The 23698-nt window shown below is 39.5% G+C and overlaps 1 protein-coding gene across 2 annotated transcripts; it reads right to left on the bottom strand.

Moving 5' to 3' along the window:
* Positions 1-1518: 1518 nt before the first annotated feature.
* On the bottom strand, positions 1519-23658 carry LOC114874969 (wiskott-Aldrich syndrome protein family member 3). Of its 2 annotated transcripts, XM_029184765.2 has the most exons (9): positions 22779-23658; positions 5874-6186; positions 5450-5603; positions 5187-5301; positions 4856-4888; positions 3555-3850; positions 3153-3463; positions 2632-3060; positions 1519-2476 (listed from the first exon to the last, which is right to left on the bottom strand). In XM_029184765.2, exons 2-9 carry the CDS (start codon positions 6145-6147, stop codon positions 2295-2297), a joined length of 1794 nt encoding a protein of 597 aa, XP_029040598.1. In that variant the 5' UTR covers positions 6148-6186; positions 22779-23658; the 3' UTR covers positions 1519-2294. The 2 variants fall into 2 exon arrangements, with proteins under 2 accessions (XP_029040598.1, XP_029040600.1); XM_029184767.2 differs by lacking the exon at positions 4856-4888 and having other exon boundaries at positions 22779-23657.
* Between the last annotated feature and the right edge of the window lie 40 nt (positions 23659-23698).

Here is a 23698-nt window from a genome sequence, read left to right on the forward strand (position 1 = left end):
ACAAACTGAAGCGATCCAGCCTCGCCCCTTCTCTTCTTAATTCATATTCTTTCTTTTTTTTTTTATACAAGGATAAAACGCTGCTTCGCGACGAACAGCGAAAATTATTTTAAATATAAATTATTTCTTTCTTCTTTTCGCGCTGTTCGAATCAATCGAACGTTATTCGATAAAAGAAAAAGAAAAGGCTAATTCAATGGACCATCCGATAAAAAGATTATGTACTCGTTATTGGAAAGGTCCTAGCTAATGTTCAGAAAAGAATGCAGTAAGAAACAGATTTTTCTGAACATTTTTAATGTCGCAATTAACACGCAAGATTATACAATAATCTTAACGAGCAATATATATATATATGTATATATAAAGTTCATGTATACGCATATATATGGAGTATTGTATAGTTGATGGTACAAGGGTTGTAAGCGAAAATATAAAATATAGCATTTTCAATAATCAATTAAATAATTCTTCTATCAATGAGTCAAAAATAAATTATTAAAAAACAAAGAAAACAAAAGTTCTGTATACTATAAAAATTCCAATAATAATAATTATATAGGATTAATAAAATTAATCCTTGATACATCTAATAATCCATATTGCCATGTACTACACTAATTAAAATTAAACTGATAATTATTTCGCTTGTATCATCAATTATACTCGTAATACTCTATATGTGGATGCTATACATATTTTATCAATAGTGATCATCGTATTTCACCAACATCGATGCAAAATAAATCACAATCATTTTCTGTTACGCTTAACATTGGCAACCGTAATCCTCATTGCAACAGTTAGTAATTATCTCGCTAGATAGTTTTCTCCCTCTAAACGCTAAAAAATATGAATCCTCTCACTCGTTTCGGTAATTATACACATCGTCCTTAGAAGTAATGGAGTATTTTGGTAATGAACGCCTAGCCAAGAAAACGAACGTCGGTTCATCGCGATGTCCCTCCTTGTCGACACGGGAAGATCATTTGGAAACGTAGAAAATGATTTGGAAAACTCGTGTCGTCGTGACTGAACGCAAACACATGCTATTCGTCGAGCATTACAAAAACATTCAAAGGTACAGGTATTTTTACAGACTTATACGGCGCGAGAAGGAGAACAGAAAAATATTAGCTCTTCTGTTTGGTTTCCTTTCATTTTTCATTTCACGTGCATAATATGCGTGTGTATATACACAGAGCACTCGCATGTTTCTTTACCTAAAGAGACGTATTACATATTACATCCTCGTAACGTGGACGATCGAGTGTCCAAAAAACAGAAAGTTAGTTTGTTTTATTACAGGGTATTAGTATTAGTATTATCATGGAATGTGTCGAGAAGGAAATGCTTTCCCCTACAATCGACATCGAGCAGACGACAGATAATCGACGCCTAACTGTGCGTACCTTTTTCTTATCATTGTATTTATTATCACTTTACGTTTCTCTTTACCTTCGTTGAAATTTATTTCAAGATCGGAGATTCGAAGAAAGATAAATGTAATTAAATATATTCCGTGAACTTTCATTATTTTATTTCTAACAATGAAATAATTTGGAAGTGCCTTCCTTGTATAAAAAGAAAAGAGTACGCATGTTCTTTAAAAAAGATTCTAGAGTTGAATAAATTTTTTTTATAAGGATCCCCTTCCTATATTTCAGCCTACCATTCTCAATCGGATCGCAAGAATCTCAATAAATAAAAATACATCTGGCTGACGATTCTTAGAATCGTCTTATGAAACGCTAATTATTATTATCATACTCTTCAATTAAATACACGCTATCGAATTGAGCCTGTGATAAAAATCTTAATAGAAATTCTTCGTTTAATTTGTACAAAAGAAAAAAAGAGAGAAAACAAAAAGAAAATTCTTAAATATACTTTGTATCTTAACAAAAATGAAAATAACCCTGTGAAAGGCGATTAAATGATGCGTAATAAAATAATAATCGTCGTTAGAATATTACATTTGTATCTTTAATGGTACTACTTATCGATAACGCGTTCTGTATTAACACAGACATCTGTGTATCAACATAAATATTAACATAAATAATGGAACAACGAAATTCCTTGATTCCTTGTTCGTTTCCACGTTCGATGCCCTTTTCTTTGAACGCATGCCTCAGGATTTGAAACACAATTCTATTGAACAGTTTCGTGCAAAGCGTGTAACATTGTGCGACGAGTAACAGAGGTGGAAGGTTTCGTTGGGAATTAACGAAACGACAGAATCGTCAGCCATTTCTCTAGGAGGCAGTGGCGGTGGATGGAAGGGAATTGGGTCACGCGAGATTTGTTTCCTGTTCGCCCCATCCTTCGCTGTCGCACTCGCTTTCCGATGCTGAATCACTGTCACTAAACTCAACGGCGACGCGTCGAGCAAGTATAGATGCGACGTCGTTCAATGCGTTCACGCGTTCCACTTCCTTCTGTTCGATCTTCTCCACTTTACGCAATTTTATCCCTGAAAAAAAATAGAAACACCCCACATTTTTCATATTTCTATTCGCAGAGCAGAAATTCCAAAAATATCCAATCACTGATACACCCACTATCTCATGGTACAAAGTAAAAAGGGCAGAAAGTCAATTGTAATTAACCGAATGATAGGATAATTACCGTCTCTGATCGCTTTAAGTAGATCGTTTCGCGGATCGACGAGGGGGATGTTCGGATTAACGGGCTTCCTCAATTGCCCGTCCATATTCTTCAATGGCTTCAAGGGTTTCAGCTTGGGCGGATTGGTCGCTATCATTTTGGCAATGTCGCCGTTGGTTAACGGTACAAGGGGCGATGGTCCATTAGCCACAGGTGGTGGGGGAGGTGGTGGAGGAGGAGGTGGAATATTACAAGGCGGTGAAATGGGTCTGGGTGGTGTGGGATCTGGGGTTGGAGGTGGAGGAGGCAAATCTTGAGGAGCAGCAGGATCAGTTTCATCGGCTCCGATCTGTGTCGAGTGATTTGGTGGAGTAGGCGTGGAGTGATGACTCGGTAAGGGACTATTCGGACGACTTCCACTTCTGTTCAACAAATGCGACGGTATAGAACCTGAAACGATGTCAAAACGATTAACTCCATGTCTTATGATGATTTCAATAGAACAATAGAAATCTTTCATTCTCTATACTAATGATATTTACCGTTCATAGGAGGAGGAGACATAGTTTCACCAGGAGGTGGAGGCGGCGGTGGAAGGGTGTCTCGGCCGGTGCTCATCGATCTTCCTCGTGTCGGAGTGTTGTTGGCGGATGCGACGGTAGGAGTTGAATTGCTAGAAGCGTTGCTCGGAGGAGCTGGCGGTGGTTGCGAGGGTCGCGATCTGCCGCCCCTACTCGGAGTGCTCTGACCACCGGGACTCTGGTAGGTCTCGCTTCCCGCTTGTCCTTGACCCGGCCCGTAATGCGATCCATACAGACTGTCCTCGTATCCCTGAGCCGCGTAATTCGCTGCCCTACTTATTCCAAGAAAAATTATTTTATCCATTTTAATTTCTCCTCGCTCTATAGCATCCCTAACGTTACCGAAACGACAAAATGACAAACCTGTAGTGATCAGAGGAAGGAGGACTATAGAGATGCTGTTCCTCCGGTGGATAACTTCGTCTAAGTTCGATGCTGTTTGGCCTGGGTGGACGTGGTTCGGTCATCACCATACCCAGCAATGATTCGTCCGGTATATTGTGAGGCGCCCTGTACTGGACACCCTGCGTTGGCATTATGTACTCTCCATGGCCAACGGCCAACTGTCTTTGCCTTTCTCTCGTGTTGTGCGGTTGCCTTATACGCTTCTTGTGTCTGCCACCGCCTCCTCCGCCACCCTCGTTCCGTGGCCTATGCGGCTGTGATGCAGAGATAACTTGTTAAAGAAGCTCGTCTAGCTCGGGCTTAGCGGCGAAAGGTGCAAGACAAGCTTAAATTTATCAATCAAGCATGACTCGACGGTTGATCCAAGGTTTGTTCGTTGCAGGCTTGAAGAAACAGTGTACGGTGTATGAGATTCTATTGTATACCAGATCAACCATCGAACATGAAGGTTTGTAGGAAATAAAAATACTGTTCTTTCAAGTGTTTCATCGATACATTGGTCGTTCTCTCGTTTGACACGTTTAAAGACAAATGCCATTACATCAATTTGATATTCGCAATTTTATTTCCTACGCGTGATACATGACAGATCGGAAACAAAATAATCCTGAAAATGACTCGAGACTATCGTATCGATTGCAATGAATGAATGAATGAATGAATGAATGAATGAATGAATGAATGAATGATGATGAAATAGAACTTCTATCGAGTACATCCAAAAGTTGCATGGCTGGCACAGAAACGGCAATACAAGTGATCGACAAACGTGACGTGTGATTGTGTGACAAACTATTCGAGTATCGAGATAAAGGGTCGAGGAAGAGGTGTGGTGTTTGCGATTCGAATCAGAAAAAAATGAGTGTTTCAGCGTAGATCGAACATCTCGAGACTTTCCAATGCTATAAAAAAAAAGGAAAGAAAATGTAAAAACCAAGCAGGAAAATTCGATTTACGCGATGAAACTGATTTTGCCAAGGGCGAGAAACAACATCGATAAGATATTGCGATTTTCATTGGCTTAGCCCTAGCGTGTATAAAACTACAAACTTTGTCAAGCGAGCATCTATAGCGGAATTTTCTATCGAGCGCAAAAAACTGGTATCGGTTAATTGAAAAAACCACAAAATAGGTGAGAGCTTTGATTATGTATGAGTGAGTGGTTGGCGATCGATAATTCATTAAAAACTTGGGTAGAAGGGTAAATGTAAAGAAACAACAGAAAAGAAAAACTACAAAGATCCAAACCATCGACTTGCCTCTCTGAACGGTTCGGCATATTCAGACTCGGTCTATAACGTAAGGGGACAGTTTCAATAGTTAGAATTTTATCATAATCGTAACAAAATTAGTAACATTGTATCGTGTTGGTGCGCACCTCGATAGTGTATTATTGTTACCTCTATTCGTGTATGCAACAGAGTGTGCCTCGCTTTATTAATTCGTTATTAACAAATAGAAGAATAATAACAATTTTCATTTAAAGTTATACGTTAATTGAATACGTATGTTTAAAGAAAAAAAAAAGGCAAAAAAATATGTTCGAGGTGCACGTTTAGAGACCAATGAAGGGGATGGTGGATTCCTCACCTTCTTCCCTCGATCGTGTAACTTCTTCTCGGTGTCTTTGAGCATTTCTTGACTCCATAGGTCGAAGAAGTAATTCGGATCTGTGTAGAATTTTAGTCCATCTTTACCGTCCTCCCTGGAATCAGAGAAATTTGAAGAATTAATTTTTATTTTATTAACAAATGATAATGGTAAAAAATTGGCCATTTTAAGATTCGCTTAATTAATCTTACCAGACAGGTGTTAAATTAGAACACGAGTTGGTTAATGAAAGAATGAAATACCTGTAAACGTTAAGTTTATCAAGAGGGGGTGGTGTATCGCATTGATGGTAGGTCTCCAACATTGCTGTTGGCATGGTATCCCTGGAGACAACCTGCTGGTCGAATACCACCGAACTCTTGAACGCCTTCCTCATATGGATATCTTGCAGCGAGACTGAAACAACAAATTCAATGATAAATTAAATTAAATGTGACTTTGTGAGTTCGAATTAATTACCGGTGGACCAAGTGCCACCCAACGAGAGAGACGATTGAAAAACAATTTGTCGAAATCGGGAAAGAAATAAAGGCAATTTTTCAGCTTTTTTATGTCAGCCTGTAATGAAAATTTTAAATAGACTAATAGAAATTCTATTCTATGATCTATTGGAAGACATTTTGAGACCTTCTCCGGTATCGTTAATTAATTAACGAATAAACGTACCTCCTTCGACACTGCTGTCCAGCTGAGTGACCTTCACAGCCAGTCGATCTATCCTAGCCTGCAAGGAGTTGGCCCTGTCGCTCAAGCCATGTGCCTCCCTTGCAAGTTCGCCAAATAGATCCTCGGCATGCCTGGACAAACTAGAGAGTTGCCTAATGGTATTAGCCAAAGTGCCGTTCGTAACAGCTTCTAATTCCGAGGGTAAAGGAAAATCCTCGGGGATGGTACCGCGTGCGACCAGCACCGGTTCCACCAGTCGCTTTGGAAGCGGCATCTTATGTTTTTCCTTAAAGGATCTCCGCTTTCTTCAAATCTGTAACAACAAATTTCCGGGCTACATTAATCGACGAGTAAATGAAAGCGGAATTAAACTTCTTTTTATACTGGCTCGTAACGAGGCACGTTATAAATGATCGAAATGAACATTTATCACGTCGGATGAGTAATGGAATTGTTATTGCAGGAAGCTGTTTCTACTGCTGGATAGATGCAACCTACATATTTTCTTTCGCTATCGTGTTTCATTTATTATACGTGCGAGTTTTCGCGATAAATGCGTGGATATTGCCTTTCGCTTCCGGTATGATTGATTGAAATTGGATAACGTGTACGGTTATCGATCCTTTTCCAAAAAAGTAGAAAATTTAACTTAATGAACTGTAATTCTATTTGGAAGAAAAAGAATTCGGGCTATGAAAGATAATTATATTTTAAATTTAGTAAATGAAAATGATATGAGGTAGAGAATTAAATTAGAATCGTGGCTCTCTCCGTGGTCCGCCGTCCGAGAGCTAAGAAAAAGTAAAAATACTAAACAATTATAATCATCTGTTTTCGCAAACGCGACGCCTTTTAATCCACTAGTTAAAATAAATATGACGTGTGCGGTGTGAATTACGTAAACTCAATGATGCAAAGTATGATACACGCGGATCTTATCGGTGCTGCAGAGAACCGCAGAAACCATGAGTAGTTCCTTCCTTTTTATCTTCCTTATCAAACTATACAAATATAAATTTGTAATACGTGTTTTGAAGAGAAGTAATATTAAAAATTATAGTTCTGAAATAATTGATCACAAGCCATTTTGTATTAAAAATATTACCATAACGTTTGCAAAGTGATACTTTTATGTCATGAAATCGTCACGGCAATTGTTCTAATTTTCTTCTAACGAGTATACAGATCTCACGGCGTTAATCTAGATTCTCCTTACAAAAGAAGGCGGGGTAATTTTCTAACGAGATTTTAAAGAAGAAACGCGTCGGTTTTCTCACGGATTCTCGTTGCAACTGTTTCGTTTCAGCTACAGCTTTCAATCGGCTGAACGAATTCTTCTAACGAGTGCAACGACTGCAGCCTCGCCTTGACTCCTTTCCTTTCCTTACGTTTCCCCCTTGCGATCCCATTGGCCCCGATTAACTTGCCCCGGTTGTTGCCTCTTATCGTTCCCTGCAACTCTCCCAGGGTCAACACGCGACGATAATTAGCGGTTCGAGACGCGGTCGCGCGACCAAAGGGTGCGACTAGCGATGGGTGCGACTACCGATCACCTCCGTTTCATTCAACTCTCGCCTGAACTTCGAAATTTTTCTTAAAAGGTTGCAGAGTCTTCTGAAATAATTGATAGCTCCTACAATTTCGCAATCGAATTCGATACTTTGTGAAATAATAATATAGAAACACTAACGTAATGGAACAGAAAGGAAACTTAATTTTATTCTCGTCCCCCGTGAAAAGGGAGTGTTTGCATCGCTTATGAATGTGTAACCGAATAAAAGATACTTGGGTTGGTACTTGTAGGGGTTAACCAAACCCTTCCCTTGCTTTCTGATCCCTTTGTTTTTAGGGGTCGTTGCTCGGATACGTTAGAATACTGTGACACATCGAGGTGGTTTTAACGACATCCCTTTTTCCTTACGCTCTCCTGGCTCTCCAGCTTTCCTTTTGATCTGAGGAAAGAAATGCCTCGTGATTTTAATAATAGAACCGAGAAGATGCTTATCCTGCATTCTAATGAAAATTGAAAATCCGAAATAATATTCCTTTCTGAATATTTTCCTCCTCCAATAATTCTTAATACGACTTTGTCGATATCGGATCGTATGAAACTTTGACAGAAGAATCATGACAGAAAAGTATCTCAAAATGATACATATGACCCGTCAATTTGAAGCTTAAAGTTTCACAAAAATAACCGTACAAAGTTTTCGTTGATATTCTTAATACAAAATGGCCGGTGATTACTTATAGCGAACAATAAACGTCGAAGGAATGATTATACAGCAGTAGGTTATATAAAAGGTCTAATGGAATTAGATGACATAAAAGTACTGTAAAATAGCACTTATGCTACATCAATTAAAAGTTCAAAGTTCAAAGAAACTGACTACATAAGCGTTTTCATAAATATTTTTACGAGAAAATGATATTTCTTTTTCAAATAGTTGCCACTTGATGATATAAATTGTGAAATGCTCGATATATCTGGCGACTGTCTTTCAGCTGACACAGAAAGTGTTACGCTTATGCGAATAGCCTAACAGCAGTATCATTACTAAGGTTTATGAAACCTTTCGACGGAGGTCGTGTCGACACGTGGGCTGACATTTACAGTGTAGAATCGTACGTTATGTTTCGCGAGGAAATAGAAAGTCGATTGCAAAGATTTATTCTGCTAGCTTCGATTGCACTCTGACCCCGTAAAATTGCGTAAAACTGACTTGCAAAAATTTATATCTGTTTCATAAAATCATTTATTCTTCACAAAATTACATAGAAAATTAAAAAAAAAAAAAAAAAGAAACATTGCGCAAGGCGTAATCGAGCCGCGTTCTATGTTTCATTTGCATGAATCGTGCACCTTCCAACAAAGGCAACATCCACACACTATCACCGTACATTATAATTAACACGATACGAAACCAGTTCTTGCTTCACCTTGTTCATTTTTCACCCTTCAGATTAATCTAAAGATTCGAATGTTTGTCGATCTCCCACCCACGCAACACACGTAAGTATACGAGCCTGAACAATTTCCATTAGAAGAATAAGGTCTCGTACGACGAACGTAAATAAATTCCAAGGAACAACAATCGTGGTCTCCTTGGTATGACAGGAACACGAGTAGAATATGAGTCACCTTACACCTAGACCCCTTCGACCCTACGTATCTACGTTTTATCCACGCTCCCACGCAATCGACCAGCAGCCTTTTACTGATTCAGCACGAACTAGCCAGAGGAAGAGTTCACCCAGCTGCAAATACATAGTGTAGCAAAGAAAAGGGTTATTTATAGCGTTACCTCTTTAAGTGGCACGAGTTAAGAGGTCGGGCCACCTTGAGGCTTCAAAAATTAATTTTCAGGAATTTTTTTTTTTTGAGAAACAATGAGATAAATGCAAAATCTATTTTAGATACTCTATTATGCATATTTTGAAGTATAAAAAAAATTTTTAATACAAAGGAAAAACAAAAAAATTTGATTTTTTTAAGTTTCAAGATGTTCCAAAGGGAGATGCAACGTTCGTTTAACTAAGAAAGTAAAAAATTTGAGGAGATAGTAGGATGACTCATTAAGACCCAAAAGTTTAAGATACGACGCCTGAAATTCCTACGGTATTACGTTTCTACTTAGTCACGTTTCGCTCTTTCGAAAAGGTAGTGCAGTATTGTGGAATGGATTTCTTGCTGAACACTTTGAAAGGAAATATGGTACGCTAACAATTTACGATGATTCGACGCGTATGAACGGGTAAACGATGAACCGTTCGCGTAAAACTAGCAGCAGCAGCGATTTACTCGTTCCCCTTGTTGTTTCTTGGGTTACGTTTTAGGTTACTTGGCCGTCTTTTTATTCCTCGTAGTAGAGGGATACGCTCTGTTCATTCAGGGACCAGTGAATGGAGCTTTCAGTTAGTTCGTAGTAATTCGCCTTGCGTAAGACTAGCAACATTTAACCCTTCAACACCGGAGTCTGGGTCAATCGTGATCGAAACTTACGAAACGTACACGAGGATATTAACCTGAAGTTAATTTTCAAATTTCAATTTTCGAGCTTTCTATTTATTAATATTTTTATATTGTCTTCTTTTAATTAACCAGACACGTGTAATTTACGGTTTCGATCACCGATGATCCCCATAGCGTTCGACGATTTCAAAAGATACGAAATCAGTTTACCCAACACCTTTTTCAAACAGATCAGTAACTCTTTAGTAGAGTTGCGTGATCAACGTTCCACGTTCGCCGCACTGTACACCCATCTTATCTTTGATATTAATGGCGGTGATAAGAGCAGTTGCATTTACGACATCTTTGAACGAGTTTCAAAATTCCGAAAGCCTCTCCGTTACGAAACTATCGGCAATTTCATTCGCGGCAGGAAAAAAGAAATGTCCAGTTTAAAAGCAACCCGTTTTGATGGATCGACGGAAACGGTCCGTGTCAGAATTGGCTATGATAAACGGCCACGAGCGTGTATCTAATTAACCAGAATGGTATTAGCAAATAGGAAAGACTTTGTCCTCGGTTAATCGTGTCCACGTTCGACCGGTCGATCCATTCCGGGCTGCACACGTGTGTGGCTACATGAAAACCAAACCTGCACATGCTGTCCATATGGTCATGTAGCCACGCATGCAAGAACTCGCTTTGGAAACGTGTACACAGAGCCTATGTAATCCTCCTCCATGAACGTTCAAGTTTGTCTACTCCTTCCCTGCACCCTGATCTTGATCGCATAATGAACTTACGGTCACTGGTATATACTACTTATGGTGTACTATTAATAGGATTTTCTTAATTAAAGGGAAATTGTGAAGAAGAATTGTCCTACTAAAATTTTAATTTAGATTCCTGGCTTTTCCAGAAATTATCCCAAAACTAAAAGACCAACATACGAAAACCATAATAGGAACCATCACCGCCAAATTAATTATGATTTTCCCTCGATTTTCCTGGGAAGTAGAGTGATAACGGAATGCAACGGAGGCGTTACAATATCATGAGCAATCGAAAGATGCGTCCGGTTAACCGGCGTCACCGGCAACAAAGAGTTTATGCTAATGTCGGTACGTGCTGTGATTTCGCAATATCAGTGGAATGAGACGCGTGATTCGAATCGAATCTACGATTCCACGTGCACGTACACGTTTCGAATTCCTCGTTTACCTCGAGTGACATTCCTGAAGGCCTCAGTTCGCGTTGTCTTCTTCCTCGGACAATCGAATCGCGATGCTATTCGTCGATCACAGGCATAATCGAATGAGAGAAAGTGACGAATACCTTGCGAAATGCCGAGATAGAAAGTTGGATATCATTGGTAGCTTGAAAATTTAGGAAATTTATTAAAAAGTAAGCGCAGACTGGAAATTCGTGTTAATCTAAATCTCTGAAGACGTTGGCAAACAAACGAGATACGTAAGAAGACAATAAACGTAAAGCATTGAATTGCTCGAGTACCGGTGTCCCGGATTACCTGGCCAAGTAGCACGTTGGCAAGTTGGCGCAGTAGCACGACCTGAATTTTCCCGTTCGTTAAATATTTCATGTTGCAGTGATGGTGACCGACGAAAAGCAGATACCATCATGTGTACGTGCGACGATTCACCTTGCCCCTCGTCGCTTCGATAAAACACGTTATTTCTGACGTTTACCAGTGACTACAGATAGTAGAAGAAGTCGTGAATATGTGCCTTGAGAACGAACGCCTTATCCTAGTATAAAAATCATACAGCAACAAGAGGAGCAGCAAGGAGAGGTTGATACAACCCTTCTCTCAACACTAGATATGACGGTTTCACCACCAAACGCGGGGGTGAGAGCTCCAGACTCCTTTGCCCTGTTTCATGGTTAAAAATCACGTTAATTAAGGAAACAATGCCAACTGGACGAAAACCAATTTTCCTAAATTCCGTTCACCAATGCCAGCCAAGAAATGTTACATAAGAGAAAGTAGGTTAAGCGAAATTATCCAGCAAAGTGATCCACCTTGATCAAAACTGGTGCATCGTGTGCACCTGCTGTGTTTACTTGTAAGCAAAAGTGAATACAGGGATGTAAATGAAATTCGTTTATCGATGATGTAATTTTAGCACGATGCGTGCCAATGAACTGCACCATTGCAGGTAACTCCTCCCTCTATTCGGGTCATTGATAAAGGAAGGATATGAGTCGTTGAGGTTGCTATATAACGACAGGTTGAATAAATTATAATGATGATTATGGTTTATGGCTTGTGTCATGAAATTCTATTATACTTCACTGAGCTTGAGCTTGATCATTGTTTGTTATAACTTGGAATCAGTCGTTTTGTATTGAGAACATCGATGAACCATTTATGCAATAATTGTCAGGAAACTTTAAGCTTTAAATTGATATGCGATAAGTGTTCTTTCTCGATACTTTTATGTCATGAAATCTAGTCGGAATAAATTGAGGAAGGAAGCACTTATTGCTCGATACTCGAATACTTGCTGCTCGGGAAATTAAACAGGATCCGCTTGTAAATGGTCCCGTTACACTAATGATTTTCTAGTATTTAAATAGCAAGTTCATTATCTTGAATTCCAGTGCCCGCAGCAAGTGAAAGTCAACTTGCAGAAACATCTGTACACCCGGGTTAGTGCACCGAGAAGATGTCTGAAGTGCACGGACGCCCTTGAGAACAGCCGGTTCTCATTAGCGGTATTTACTTCATTACCGAACGAAGGCTTAATTAAACTGAACGCTTACAAAACAACGTGACACGTCCCAATGAATCCACGACTATACACGATTTTCTAGAATCCTTGAAACCTCTCGATAGTTCACTCAAAATTAGCAAGGTGTAATACCTTTTGTATTTCTACACTATGATACTTAATTACAAATAATTACAATTATCAAAGAAATTCTATCAAAGGAAACGTCATGCTGTTAGCGTTAAATTAGTATAATTAGTTAACAAACAGAGGTGACTCCAGCTGCTAATTACAGGAAATTCTTTAAACTAATTAACAGTCATTTAACGAGGACAGTTAAATTAAGGAGCTTAGGAATTTTATTTTCCACGACAGAATTACAAAAATTAATTGCAAAATTAGTGGGATATTAATGAAATAAGATTGCAGAATTCTATTTAATATGCTCGATTAATTTTAATGAACAAATATCTCCTCGACTCTGTAAATTCCGAAAAGACACGATTTTCCAAGCCATCGGGCATGAGTTTCCATTGGCAAAGGATATTTTCGTCCACCCTCGTTGAAACGTCAGAAACGCGTATCGGGGTGTAATGCTTCCGTTCTTTCGATACCAACTACCCCTCGTACGATAAAAAAAGGGGGAGTAAATGACGTCAGGCTGGTATTCAGCTAGGAACATAATTCTTTCTCTATGTTTGCCGTAACATGCAACGAACGCCTACCATTCGATGGGGTACACAGGCAAAAATCGTTGAAGCATGTCGCACGTGCGTGAACGCTGCTGCGTTTATAAATAGGAGTGTTTACAAAAGAGTTGAATGATGAACCGAACCGGGAAAATGGAGCAACCGAGTTGAAGTACAATGTACCAGCAACAAGAGAAGAGGAGACTTACTTTAAGGACCAGGAATCCGAAAAATCCCTAACCTAACCCGAGGAGATCTACGGCAGAAGTCGAGAACCCGGAAATCCAGGGAAACTATCCAGAGAATCCTGTATATTACGTGTTCCAGATACAAAAGTAAAATTTGTAACAAAGTTTGGGAATAATACGGGGCTGCATAAATGCGTCAGCTTCTTTTCGTTTAGTCATCGTAATTGGCACTAAAGAGATAATTGCACAGGAAGAAGATCGGTACCTAGGGTGTCTAGATAGACCCTCCGACCACTCTACTCAATTATACCAACGTGGATTTAAATATTCTCTTGCTGTATGCTAAACTTTTCTACAGTCTCTTAAATGACTGAACAGTGTACCAGATTTATTTTCAAAAATAGATTTTACGATATCTCAGTTAACATCCACTTTGTGCATCACGCTGGTTCGTGCTGCATTAATTGAGTTACTCGTACGTTAGTTAGATACGTTAGGAGATTCATTAGGATGTATACACTCCTCAGGACATAGAGTAAATTAATTAAGTATTCAAATAAGGATGCGACAAGCATTTCGTAACGGTAGATAGTACGATAATACGTTGCTTTAATGACGGACCGGTTGATAAAAAGAATTAGATGTCCAGTTACGTTCGCAATTTTAATTGCCTTGTTTGCTATCTTCAGCTTGTTACTCGTTGTACCGTACGTTTTACGTTTTCAATTAATGTATTTAATGAATCGATCATTGGGAAGGATTCAGAATACGATACTTATGGAATACTCTAAATACATCAGATTTAATCAGCTCGCTAACCATTAGGAGGATCCAAACGAGCAGGAACGATGAAACACGATAAAGGGAACGTAGGTAGAATATTGACCGTGGCAAGACGGATACTTGAGTGCTTAAGTGGCATTCTCGTACATAGGGTTCGGGCTAACTTGACCCCATACGATTGTACTCCGTCTACCTTTACTAATCCCTCGGTTAAGCGGATCTACCGCGTGCGTGGACGTTTCCGGTCGCTCTTGCGTAACGTATATCACTGACTACAGATCCAACAAGACTAATCGTGTCTTTGTTTTCAAGGGGTTTTGAATTTGTGCCTGGTGAACGAACAACATCTGCTCGAATTTGCAACAATGTTGCAAATCACGGAAACGCCCCCGCGGGGTCGTAACAATGTTGCAAAACGACAGATATCTGAGCTGGAACGAATGAAAATGAAATAGGTCACACCGTTCGTACAATGGTGTGTTGTAAGTTGTGTCCAACAATACATCGTATGTTTGTCTACGTGTTTTGACGTCGAATGGTCGATACAACAGCACTCAGTTATATTGGTATCGACATAATATCATGGGCGAAAATGTGGTGAAGGAAGGATCGTTTATAGAGTAGCAAATATAGAAGTAGTTTTCCATGTCAGAGCTTAATGGAGTATAATTTAATTGATAATGAACTAAATTTTCATCTAATACCTTTATTTAGTCCTGAGATTAAACTGGTATTTTTGCGTCCCCCAAAATAAAGTTCAGCTTAGAATTTTATTAAATTACTTTTTAATTTTCAATTGTATTAAATTTATACGATATCCAACGCGATACCTACTAAATAAAATGATAATGTTGTATCGTAAAAAGGATAACACGGTCTCGTTTGAACCGTACATCAGAAATAACGGCACGTATGTACACACGAAGCTTTTAAACATGTTTATCGATCTCCTCTGGTAGATCCGAGGTGTACGATCTTCTATTTGGACACCTCGGTGGTAATGCGTTGGCGACGACAGGTTACCTGACAACGTTAAAAGGGGGACAGAGTATTTACTCAGCGGCTAGGTTAAATATACCCGTAACCACCTTATACTTTTACCTTATTTTGTTAGAAAACCGGTCGATTATGCTCGACATACTGTTTATTGCTCTCGGATCTTGTTGAATTTATTAACTCCCTAATAGCGCTTATAATACATATCAACCTTTTAATAGCTGTTATCAAGAATTTCTAACCCCTTTGTCCAAACTAAAAAGTATGTTCTAAAATCCTCCAAACGATTCATCCCAATAAAAATTCCAATCAAGTACATACAGTACCTCCACTTTACATCTGTCGTTCTAGAACAGCAGCAGACAAAAGCCCCGAAAAGTCAAAGGACTTCAGTGACGTTAAAAAAAAAAAAGAGAAAAATGACGAGAAAGAAAACTGGCACGAACGCTTGAAAGCATGAAAAGATTGAAAAAGGGAGATGGACCACGAGGAAGGATAGCCGTGAAAAAGCCCGAAGGTACGAATGAAACGGGGAAGAATCGAGAGAAGTGAACAAGGTATCGAGTAACATTCGTCATGGTGAATGCGGAGACATCGACCTCGTGGATGCTCCGGTTGGACTAGTTCCTCGTGTACCGCGGTAGCATCGTACATACACGCGGTCTAACAAGTCCAGGACAAATTTAATCTTCTCGCGAGAGAACAGTCGACTGATCTGCTATTCCTTTCGCGAAACGCTTAGAAATGAAACCATGTCTGAAGCGATTAAAAAAATTGTCCAAACGACCGTTTCGTTTGTTCTCCAAATGATATCCGAGATATTTCATCCACGGTCGATCGTAAGCTCTTCTGCATCAAAGCTCAGGAAGTGGCTTTAGTTCGGCAGGAGGTCAACGACCCTCTGACTGGTACAAAATTAAACCTTCCGGCTGGTATTCGCGTTCAGAATTCGACCGACGACGTGCCTGATCTTCAGATTTCCATCTCGTACCTATGTTAATTACCATCGGGAAGAAGGTTTATCGAAGTTGACCGGTTGTCGGCGAGTAACTCGATCAACGTCAAGGTGTCCACCCACGTGGCCAAGTCTACGACCAGTCTAACTGCTTATCGACGTTTGTAAGTGCACCTTGAACGGCTTCACCGACGACTTTATCCGTTCGCAATGATTCAGCACCGCGTGGTTATCAATAAATTATCGTTCCACGCCTCTCTTTCTACGCGAAAATCGTCGAATCGTGGGATGAGTGTGCTGTTACGACGATAACGATAAACTGGTATAGCGCGATGCGATTTCGAGGAATACTTCTCGTCGAGGACTTGCTTGTTAAGGATTGTTTAATTTTCAAATTGAAATTTCGATTATTAATATTGCGGGATTTTGCGATGGCGAGCGATTTGAATTGGGTGAATAATTTGGCATAAATGGTGCAAACGACTTGGCTGCTAATGATAAAAATTCGTAAGCTCCTCCGCCACTCTCTCGATTTTCGACCTTCCTCCCTTTTCGTTTCCTTGCGAGGGTTTTTCAGAAAAAGGGCTTTTCACTGTATCACCTGGAAGATCTGCAGGCCCTTGAAGCGTCATCGTCACCCTATCATAAATTACCTCAGCCTAAACTAAACGTAGAGGATGTCCAATATCCTACAATATGAGACGAGGCAATCGCGGCGGCGAAGGTGTTAAGAAATTTGCAGTTTATTAGATTTGCATGGGCAGAAGAGGATCTTCCGTAAACCTTAATTGCGACTGAGGGTCTTCGACGTAACCCAGACATGGATTTAGGTGCAACCGTACAAGAATTCTTGTTAGAAAATACCGGTCACGAATTAGAAGCCTTTATTAATGTAATAACGCGACACTAGAATGAGGCTGTACCACAAGTTGATGAAGTAACGCGTTATCGGAAACCTATAATACATTGCAGTATCGTGGATATAAAAATAGTATGAATTATGTGTAACGTGTTCAATAAACAACGCGTGTACTATTTCAATATTAATTAAAATATCTAATTTCTGGTGATCCTCGTGGCATTCAACGCGTTAAAATATATGATAAATATTAATCAATAAGTTCTAACTAATCATTTTCGTTATTATAAAACGCAAACGTGTCGAATAATCGCATTAGAATGTTGAATCAAACGAAACTACACTTACCGATCCCTTTAATGATTCATCGCGACTTCTTTCGGCGATCAATCATAGTCATCCATACATAGTGCAACGTAAGTGATTACAAGTTAGAAGCGTTTTAATTGAAGTCAGCTGTTTCAGCCGACAGATGATTGATGTAACTTGAATGAAGAGTTCGGTGTCGATTATCGATGATTGACGCGGCATCGAATTATAAATCATGCTAACAGAACTCTATCATTTTTACCCCTATTAATATCTCCTCGAAATAAAATCTCCAATCAAATCCCTATAAATTTTAACACCTAACGAAATGCCTAAACACCTAAAAATTCCTACTCTCGTTAAGCGTTAATAATTAAATTAGAGGAATGCAGGTAGTCGAAACAACGGGTTCTTATCTCTGCTAAAAAATTATCCGCAATTCAGTATTTGCATAACGATTGCAAACTCAGGTACGGATCGAGGCGAAAAACAACTGTTCCTCGATTAATTGCGTCCTCTTAAATGTCATCAGGTATAAAAACCCGTTGCATCCGCAATCACCGGTATCTTTCAACGACTCTCTGCAACGCGAGACACTCACTCGGCATTCTATTCAACGGCAAGGTGTTTCAGCCGCGATTCGTGTCTCCGTACGATTTGAATGAACCGTCTTCCATTTACCCGTCCGCGGGATCTGCATTTCACGTGTAATCACGATGATTCTTCGCCCGCTAACGCGGTCGAATTGATGGAAAAACGCGAGCAATCTCGCGAGCTGACGGCCGAAGGGGAGCGTCGAGTGCGCCGATGGAAAAACGGGACACAGGAAAATGGATTAAAAGGGGGAAAAACGGGATGCATGAATAATAGAAGAAGGGAGGTTTCAGGGATTGTTTCGTGGAAATTCGTGCTCCATCGTACGACGTTTGAGACGAAAATTTTCGTGGTGAAACGGTTGATAGTTGACGGCGGACCATGGAGAGGGACAGAATTTTAATTAAACCCTTAAGGACGGAGCATTGCTAATCTTCCACAGAGCATTATTACTTTAAAGTTAGTAATAATAAAAGGAAAATTAAAAGACCGGCAAAGAGCAAGCGATAAAGAATCGTGCCAGGGAAAGAGAAGCGGTTGAAACCTTGAATCAACGTTAAATCCCGAGGAAATGTACAATGATGAGAAGAGGAGAGGTCGAAAAAAGCGATAGAAGGCTGGCTCGCAGCCAGGTCAATGCGAAAGTACCACGCAACAACGTTCGATCAATGATACCGCGATTGAGGCTCATGATTGCAGCTGCATCGCCGATCATACCGAGCTGATGTCAGTGCTGCGATTGCAGTAAAATGGTAAGCACGTAGCAAACGCATACACGTGAGTGTAGACGAATACGATTCAGGTCATTGTTACTGGCATATCAAACCCTTCATAAATTGAAAAGAATCAATTGTCAAAATATATACAATATATATAATAATTCTGAATCTACAAAGAAATTTTTAATATTGCTTCTTATTTAGCCGCTCGAAGAAACTTTCGAAGAAATGAAAGGGAATTGGAATAGAGAAAGTTCTGCTATGAATAAATTAAACAGAATTTTATTTTAATGATGAAAGGATTAATTATACGTAACAATGCCCAATACTTTTCAATCGGATTCTGTAGCTCCTCGAATGGGTTAACACGTGTCCAGTCGACCCATCGACAAAGCGTTTTACTAATCCAAAACGGTCGCAAGTAATTAAAAGGCAAGGTTAAAACGAGCCGCGTTGATTATCAATTTTACAGAGTTTTTAATTACACATAGCCGGAGGAGTAGAGCGGTGCTTTTACTAATCGTTCGTTCTACTTTCGAGCTGAAAACTCGAATCAGCGGCATGCGCGATACCATCTAAATTAATCCCTCTCGCGTGTAATTAACGTCGAGCACTCGCTACGTCAAGTACCAATAAAATTGAAAGCGAGAACGCGGCGCCCGCTTCGTTACGAATAGCACGACTATTTTCTTGTAAACGAATATCTACTTTTCCAGCAACTTTTCAACGATTCGCAGCTGCGAGCCGCTGATTACAGGGACAGAGATTAACGGAATGAACGGGTTGAACGTGCAATACGCGGCTGGATAAGCTGATCGTTGTAACAAACCTGCGCTCGAAACCATTTAATGCTCCATTTAATCAGAGATTGCCGATGATAAAAGGTGGTCACGTGTTCTCTTATTTTTCTTTTTCAACAATGTTGCCTAATCATTTTTGTTCCATGGAACTGGTAATTTTAATTACCTTGTATGAAAATAAAATTTCCATGAAATTTAAGTTTGGAAAAATTTAATTTAATGCAGAATAAAATCGCAAAGCTTGATCTTATCTTTCTCGAAGGAAGATATTGAAACAAATAGGATACAGAAGCGACTCCTGGTCTATTATAAGAGATCCCAATCAAGTATCTATCCGAGATGACTAACAATGGGTAATCGTGTAATACTGGCTCGCAGAGGGAAATCGAGGAGCAATTTTCTTCCATGCCATGAGGCACTTGCCTTGATATCAAAATTGGTTTCAATGCCACTCGGACAAGGCTCGCAAACGGGAGCAAAGTGACGGGCAATTTATCACCACTTTTCACTTTCGAGAAATGACAACCAGTAAACGAATCGTTTTGCCTCTATCAACTTATTTTAATCCCGATCTGATAACGTGAGAATGAAATTTCCTTATAAGTTCAAACGTTTAATTAAGTTGGTGCAACAATGATTTATCTTTACAATGATTTTTTTCTATCACAATACATTTTATAATTAAAATAATTCTGTTTATTTTATTCCTCTATCGTTATAAATGAATTTCTTTTTTTCTTAATGAAAATGCATCTAAATGCACCCAAATGCACCTGCATCTCTATTTGATGTAAAATACCAATCATTGTATAATTTATCTTATAACGTATCGTATATGCACACTCGCAAACAATAAGTGCATCAGAATGCATCTGGATGCATCAGAATGCACCTGCGCTTAGATATGAAATGCAGTTTCAGTTTAAGACGGCAATCAGTGTACACTGTACAGTGAAATACTCTTTCGACAATCATGCCTGCACTTCTTTGGACAGTAAAAGCAGAAGAGCAGACGGTATGCAACTCGAAAATCGTGCTTGCTGAATGAAAAAGTTGTCGGTCTGCTGCGACAGAGGATCGTCGCGAAGAAATTCAAGCGTACGCATTGAACGGGACGGAACAAGAACGCGCAAGAACGAAATGAGAGAAGAAGAAATGGAAGAAAATAGTAGATCTTTCAGCTACGGGTGAATGCAATTCCGACAATACGTCGTAACCGCTCGACTGTGTTTTTCTCGAAAAATAGAAAGTAGCAAAGCCACGTCGAATTCCACCAAGCAATCGCTCAAGCGTGTTTCAACGACTATGCTTGTCCATACCATTTCCCAGTACAACCGTTACGTCGTAAACAGACTACCAAGGGTCAACATTCGCATCCCCGACCATCCACCTGTTTCACTCCTCTCATTAACATGGACGACGTTTAATTAGAATTCATGATTTCTTATAAATCATAACCGAGAGCAACACTTTAATTACTGCAACTTTTGTGAAACATATTTTTATTTTAATCCAACAGAAGATTATTTATAAAATTTTATTTGAAAGATTGAACTTTGTTTCAAAGGACATGAAATTATTAACTTTTTTTGTCTGCAATTGAATAGAATCCTTTGGATCTTTAGAAAACCAAGAAAAAAGAAAATCGATTGAACTCAAAGCAGAAGGGAAGACAAATCGAAGCGAAAGGTTAATTATTTTCTAATTATAAACCATGGACGTGCAGTCGCATAGCGATGCTCCGTTTGACCGAATGGTAGAAAGTAACAGTTATATCATCGGAAGAATACCAAATGTCGCGGTGAAATACCTTTTATTCAATTCTTTAGACTTTAACTATCGAATTATTAGCGCCAGAGTATGAAAAGTATCTGTGTTTGCTTCGTCAATCAGCCATTTTGTACTAAGAATATTGATCAAACGTTTACATAGTAATTTTCGTTAAACCTTGAGCTTGAAATCAGTATACTGCAAGTATTATTCCGTAATACTTTTATGTCATGATTTTATTATTATTTCTGAATCTCGATTATCTGATGGGTATCGATGTAACCGCCTTGCCTTGATTCTAATTAAGCCAGTTAATCAAATACCCATCGTATAATTACACGATAAATATATCATTATAGCAAGAGAAAATGTTATTATAATTGAACAACACGGCGTAAAAAAATTCAATTTTCAAATTCATTTTCCTCGACAAAAATGCAACGCGTAAATCACAGACAGCTATTGCGCTAATTGTATGATTCTATACCTTTGCTACGTTAATTGCTAAGAAAAGAAACCACAACCGCGAACGATAAATTACATTCGTCAGAACTGTGCAAAGAATAAGTTTCCGTATCGCGCTAACAGGACAATTTTACTATCTCTAATTTCATGTTGCAGGGTTCAACCCTTTAATCTTAAAGCGCTAATTAGATTGACCTAAACTTTTAAAATTAGGTTTCTGTTATAATTATAAATACGTGCAAATAGATAGTTGAAATAAATATTTACTTATAATGCTATGATTATGAATAAATACTATAAGTATTTATTTACTTAAAAAAAAAAATTGCAAATATTTAATTTTTATTATTAACCATTGTGCACTTATATTTTATTAAAGAACGATTAAGCATTGAATTTCCATTTGGAGTTAGGTTAACTGAACGCGACACGAGGGTTAATGGGTTAAAACGCAACGCAGTGTGAACGCGGCTTTAACACGCTTGAACGAGATGAATTTGCGGAATGACAGCGGTGACACGCATGGGAAGACCTATCGGAAAAAGATGATCCAAGATTAGCGAGCTAACCGTTGAAAGTACAGGAGAAATTGGCTATCGGATTTCTTGGGGGGTAGAAAACGTTTAAAATGTCAGCAAGGTCGAAAGGCCGGTCGAGTTAATTGCCGCATGAATGTCACGGCGAATTTTAATCACCGACCGCCATGCAACGTAAAGTCGGCTATAAGACATCTCTGCGAGATAAATTCGATTTATATTCGAATTTTCGTATCGATCGAACGTTTATACGAACGATAATATTATTTACAGCTGCATAAACCGCCATCGATCGGTTAAATTATATGTATAGCCATTGAAACTTTATGCCTGTGCGAATGAATAAAGTGTCGGAAGAATTGCAACGTGTTTTTGAAAAGGAAAAGAAGAGTGGCAGGTCTGAAATATGTCAACAACCGTAAATCGATAATGCTGACGCATACACGCTCCGTACGAGGTAACGGTCCATTGATAAATCACTGGTAGGAAGGTGAAATTAAACGGTTCGCAGGGGCATAAGATTTACAAAAGCAAAATGTGAAAGGAAGGTTACGTTACCCGTTACGTTGTCTCTGGTAGTTCGGTAGCGCAATGATCGCCGGTTATTTGTCCAGAAATCGTCCCTGTTGTCCTTTCGTCGGATCTTTACGTGCACGGAATAAAGATTGTCAGCGGCACCGGTATACACGCGTAATCCGCGATAGGCGAAAAGCTTTGCCAGCTCCTCCTCTTCGGCAAGAAAATCGAGACATATAACGGAGTACTTCTCTTTCCACTGTCACTGTGAACTTGTTATTCGAACCGTGACCGGCCACGATCACAAACGATCCCGATCGAGAGACACGTACGCACAGAGTATAATAGGATGACTGGACAGAGAGATTGATGAATTTTCGTCAGTTCGAGCTAGCGTCGGGAAAACCACCCCCTGCACAGCCGGCGCCCCAACAGCCATGTGCCGCCCTAAACCTCCGCCCATTGGCCCGAACGAATCATTCTACGGGTCCCGGTTTTTTTCCACGAACAGTTTTAATTACACGCGAAATCGTGATCGGTGAGAATTTTCGTTGCGGCCGGAGATTACACTCGTTTTAGTCTCTGTTACGTTATCATGAACGATAACTCTGCACGACCCATCCCTGCGGGAGCTCACCAAGAAGGGGAAATGGGAAAAGGCCGACTGACAAGACGTCACGTCTCCCGGGAGCGCTTCGATCTCTCGAAACTCGCTATATCCATCGTACAACTGGCCGCGTGTTTAAGCATAACACTGGTCAACGCGCCACGGCCGATCGACAGCCCTTAATATCGTTGTCGTACAGCACAAAACCCGAAAATCCGTCGCGAAATGATGCACGCACTCGCACACTGACTTCACCCGCGAATTGAGAAAATGGCGTTGCCTGCTCTCTCACGCTAGTCCACTCTAGCAATACCTCAAGCTACGTTGATTTTTTATCGTTGACCACTAGCGCCGG

The sequence above is a fragment of the Osmia bicornis genome, chromosome 12 (assembly GCF_907164935.1).
Source record: "Osmia bicornis bicornis chromosome 12, iOsmBic2.1, whole genome shotgun sequence".
Lineage (NCBI taxonomy): Eukaryota > Metazoa > Arthropoda > Insecta > Hymenoptera > Megachilidae > Osmia > Osmia bicornis.

Coding starts and splice junctions, on each gene's coding strand:
- LOC114874969 (XM_029184765.2), bottom strand. CDS start 6,147: ATGCCGCTTCCAAAGCGACTGGTGGAACCGGTGCTGGTCGCACGCGGT. Junction 3,464..3,554: donor CCTTCCTCTGATCACTACAG/GTTTGTCATTTT, acceptor TGGAATAAGTAG/GGCAGCGAATTACGCGGCTC. Junction 3,061..3,152: donor GTCTCCTCCTCCTATGAACG/GTAAATATCATT, acceptor ACATCGTTTCAG/GTTCTATACCGTCGCATTTG.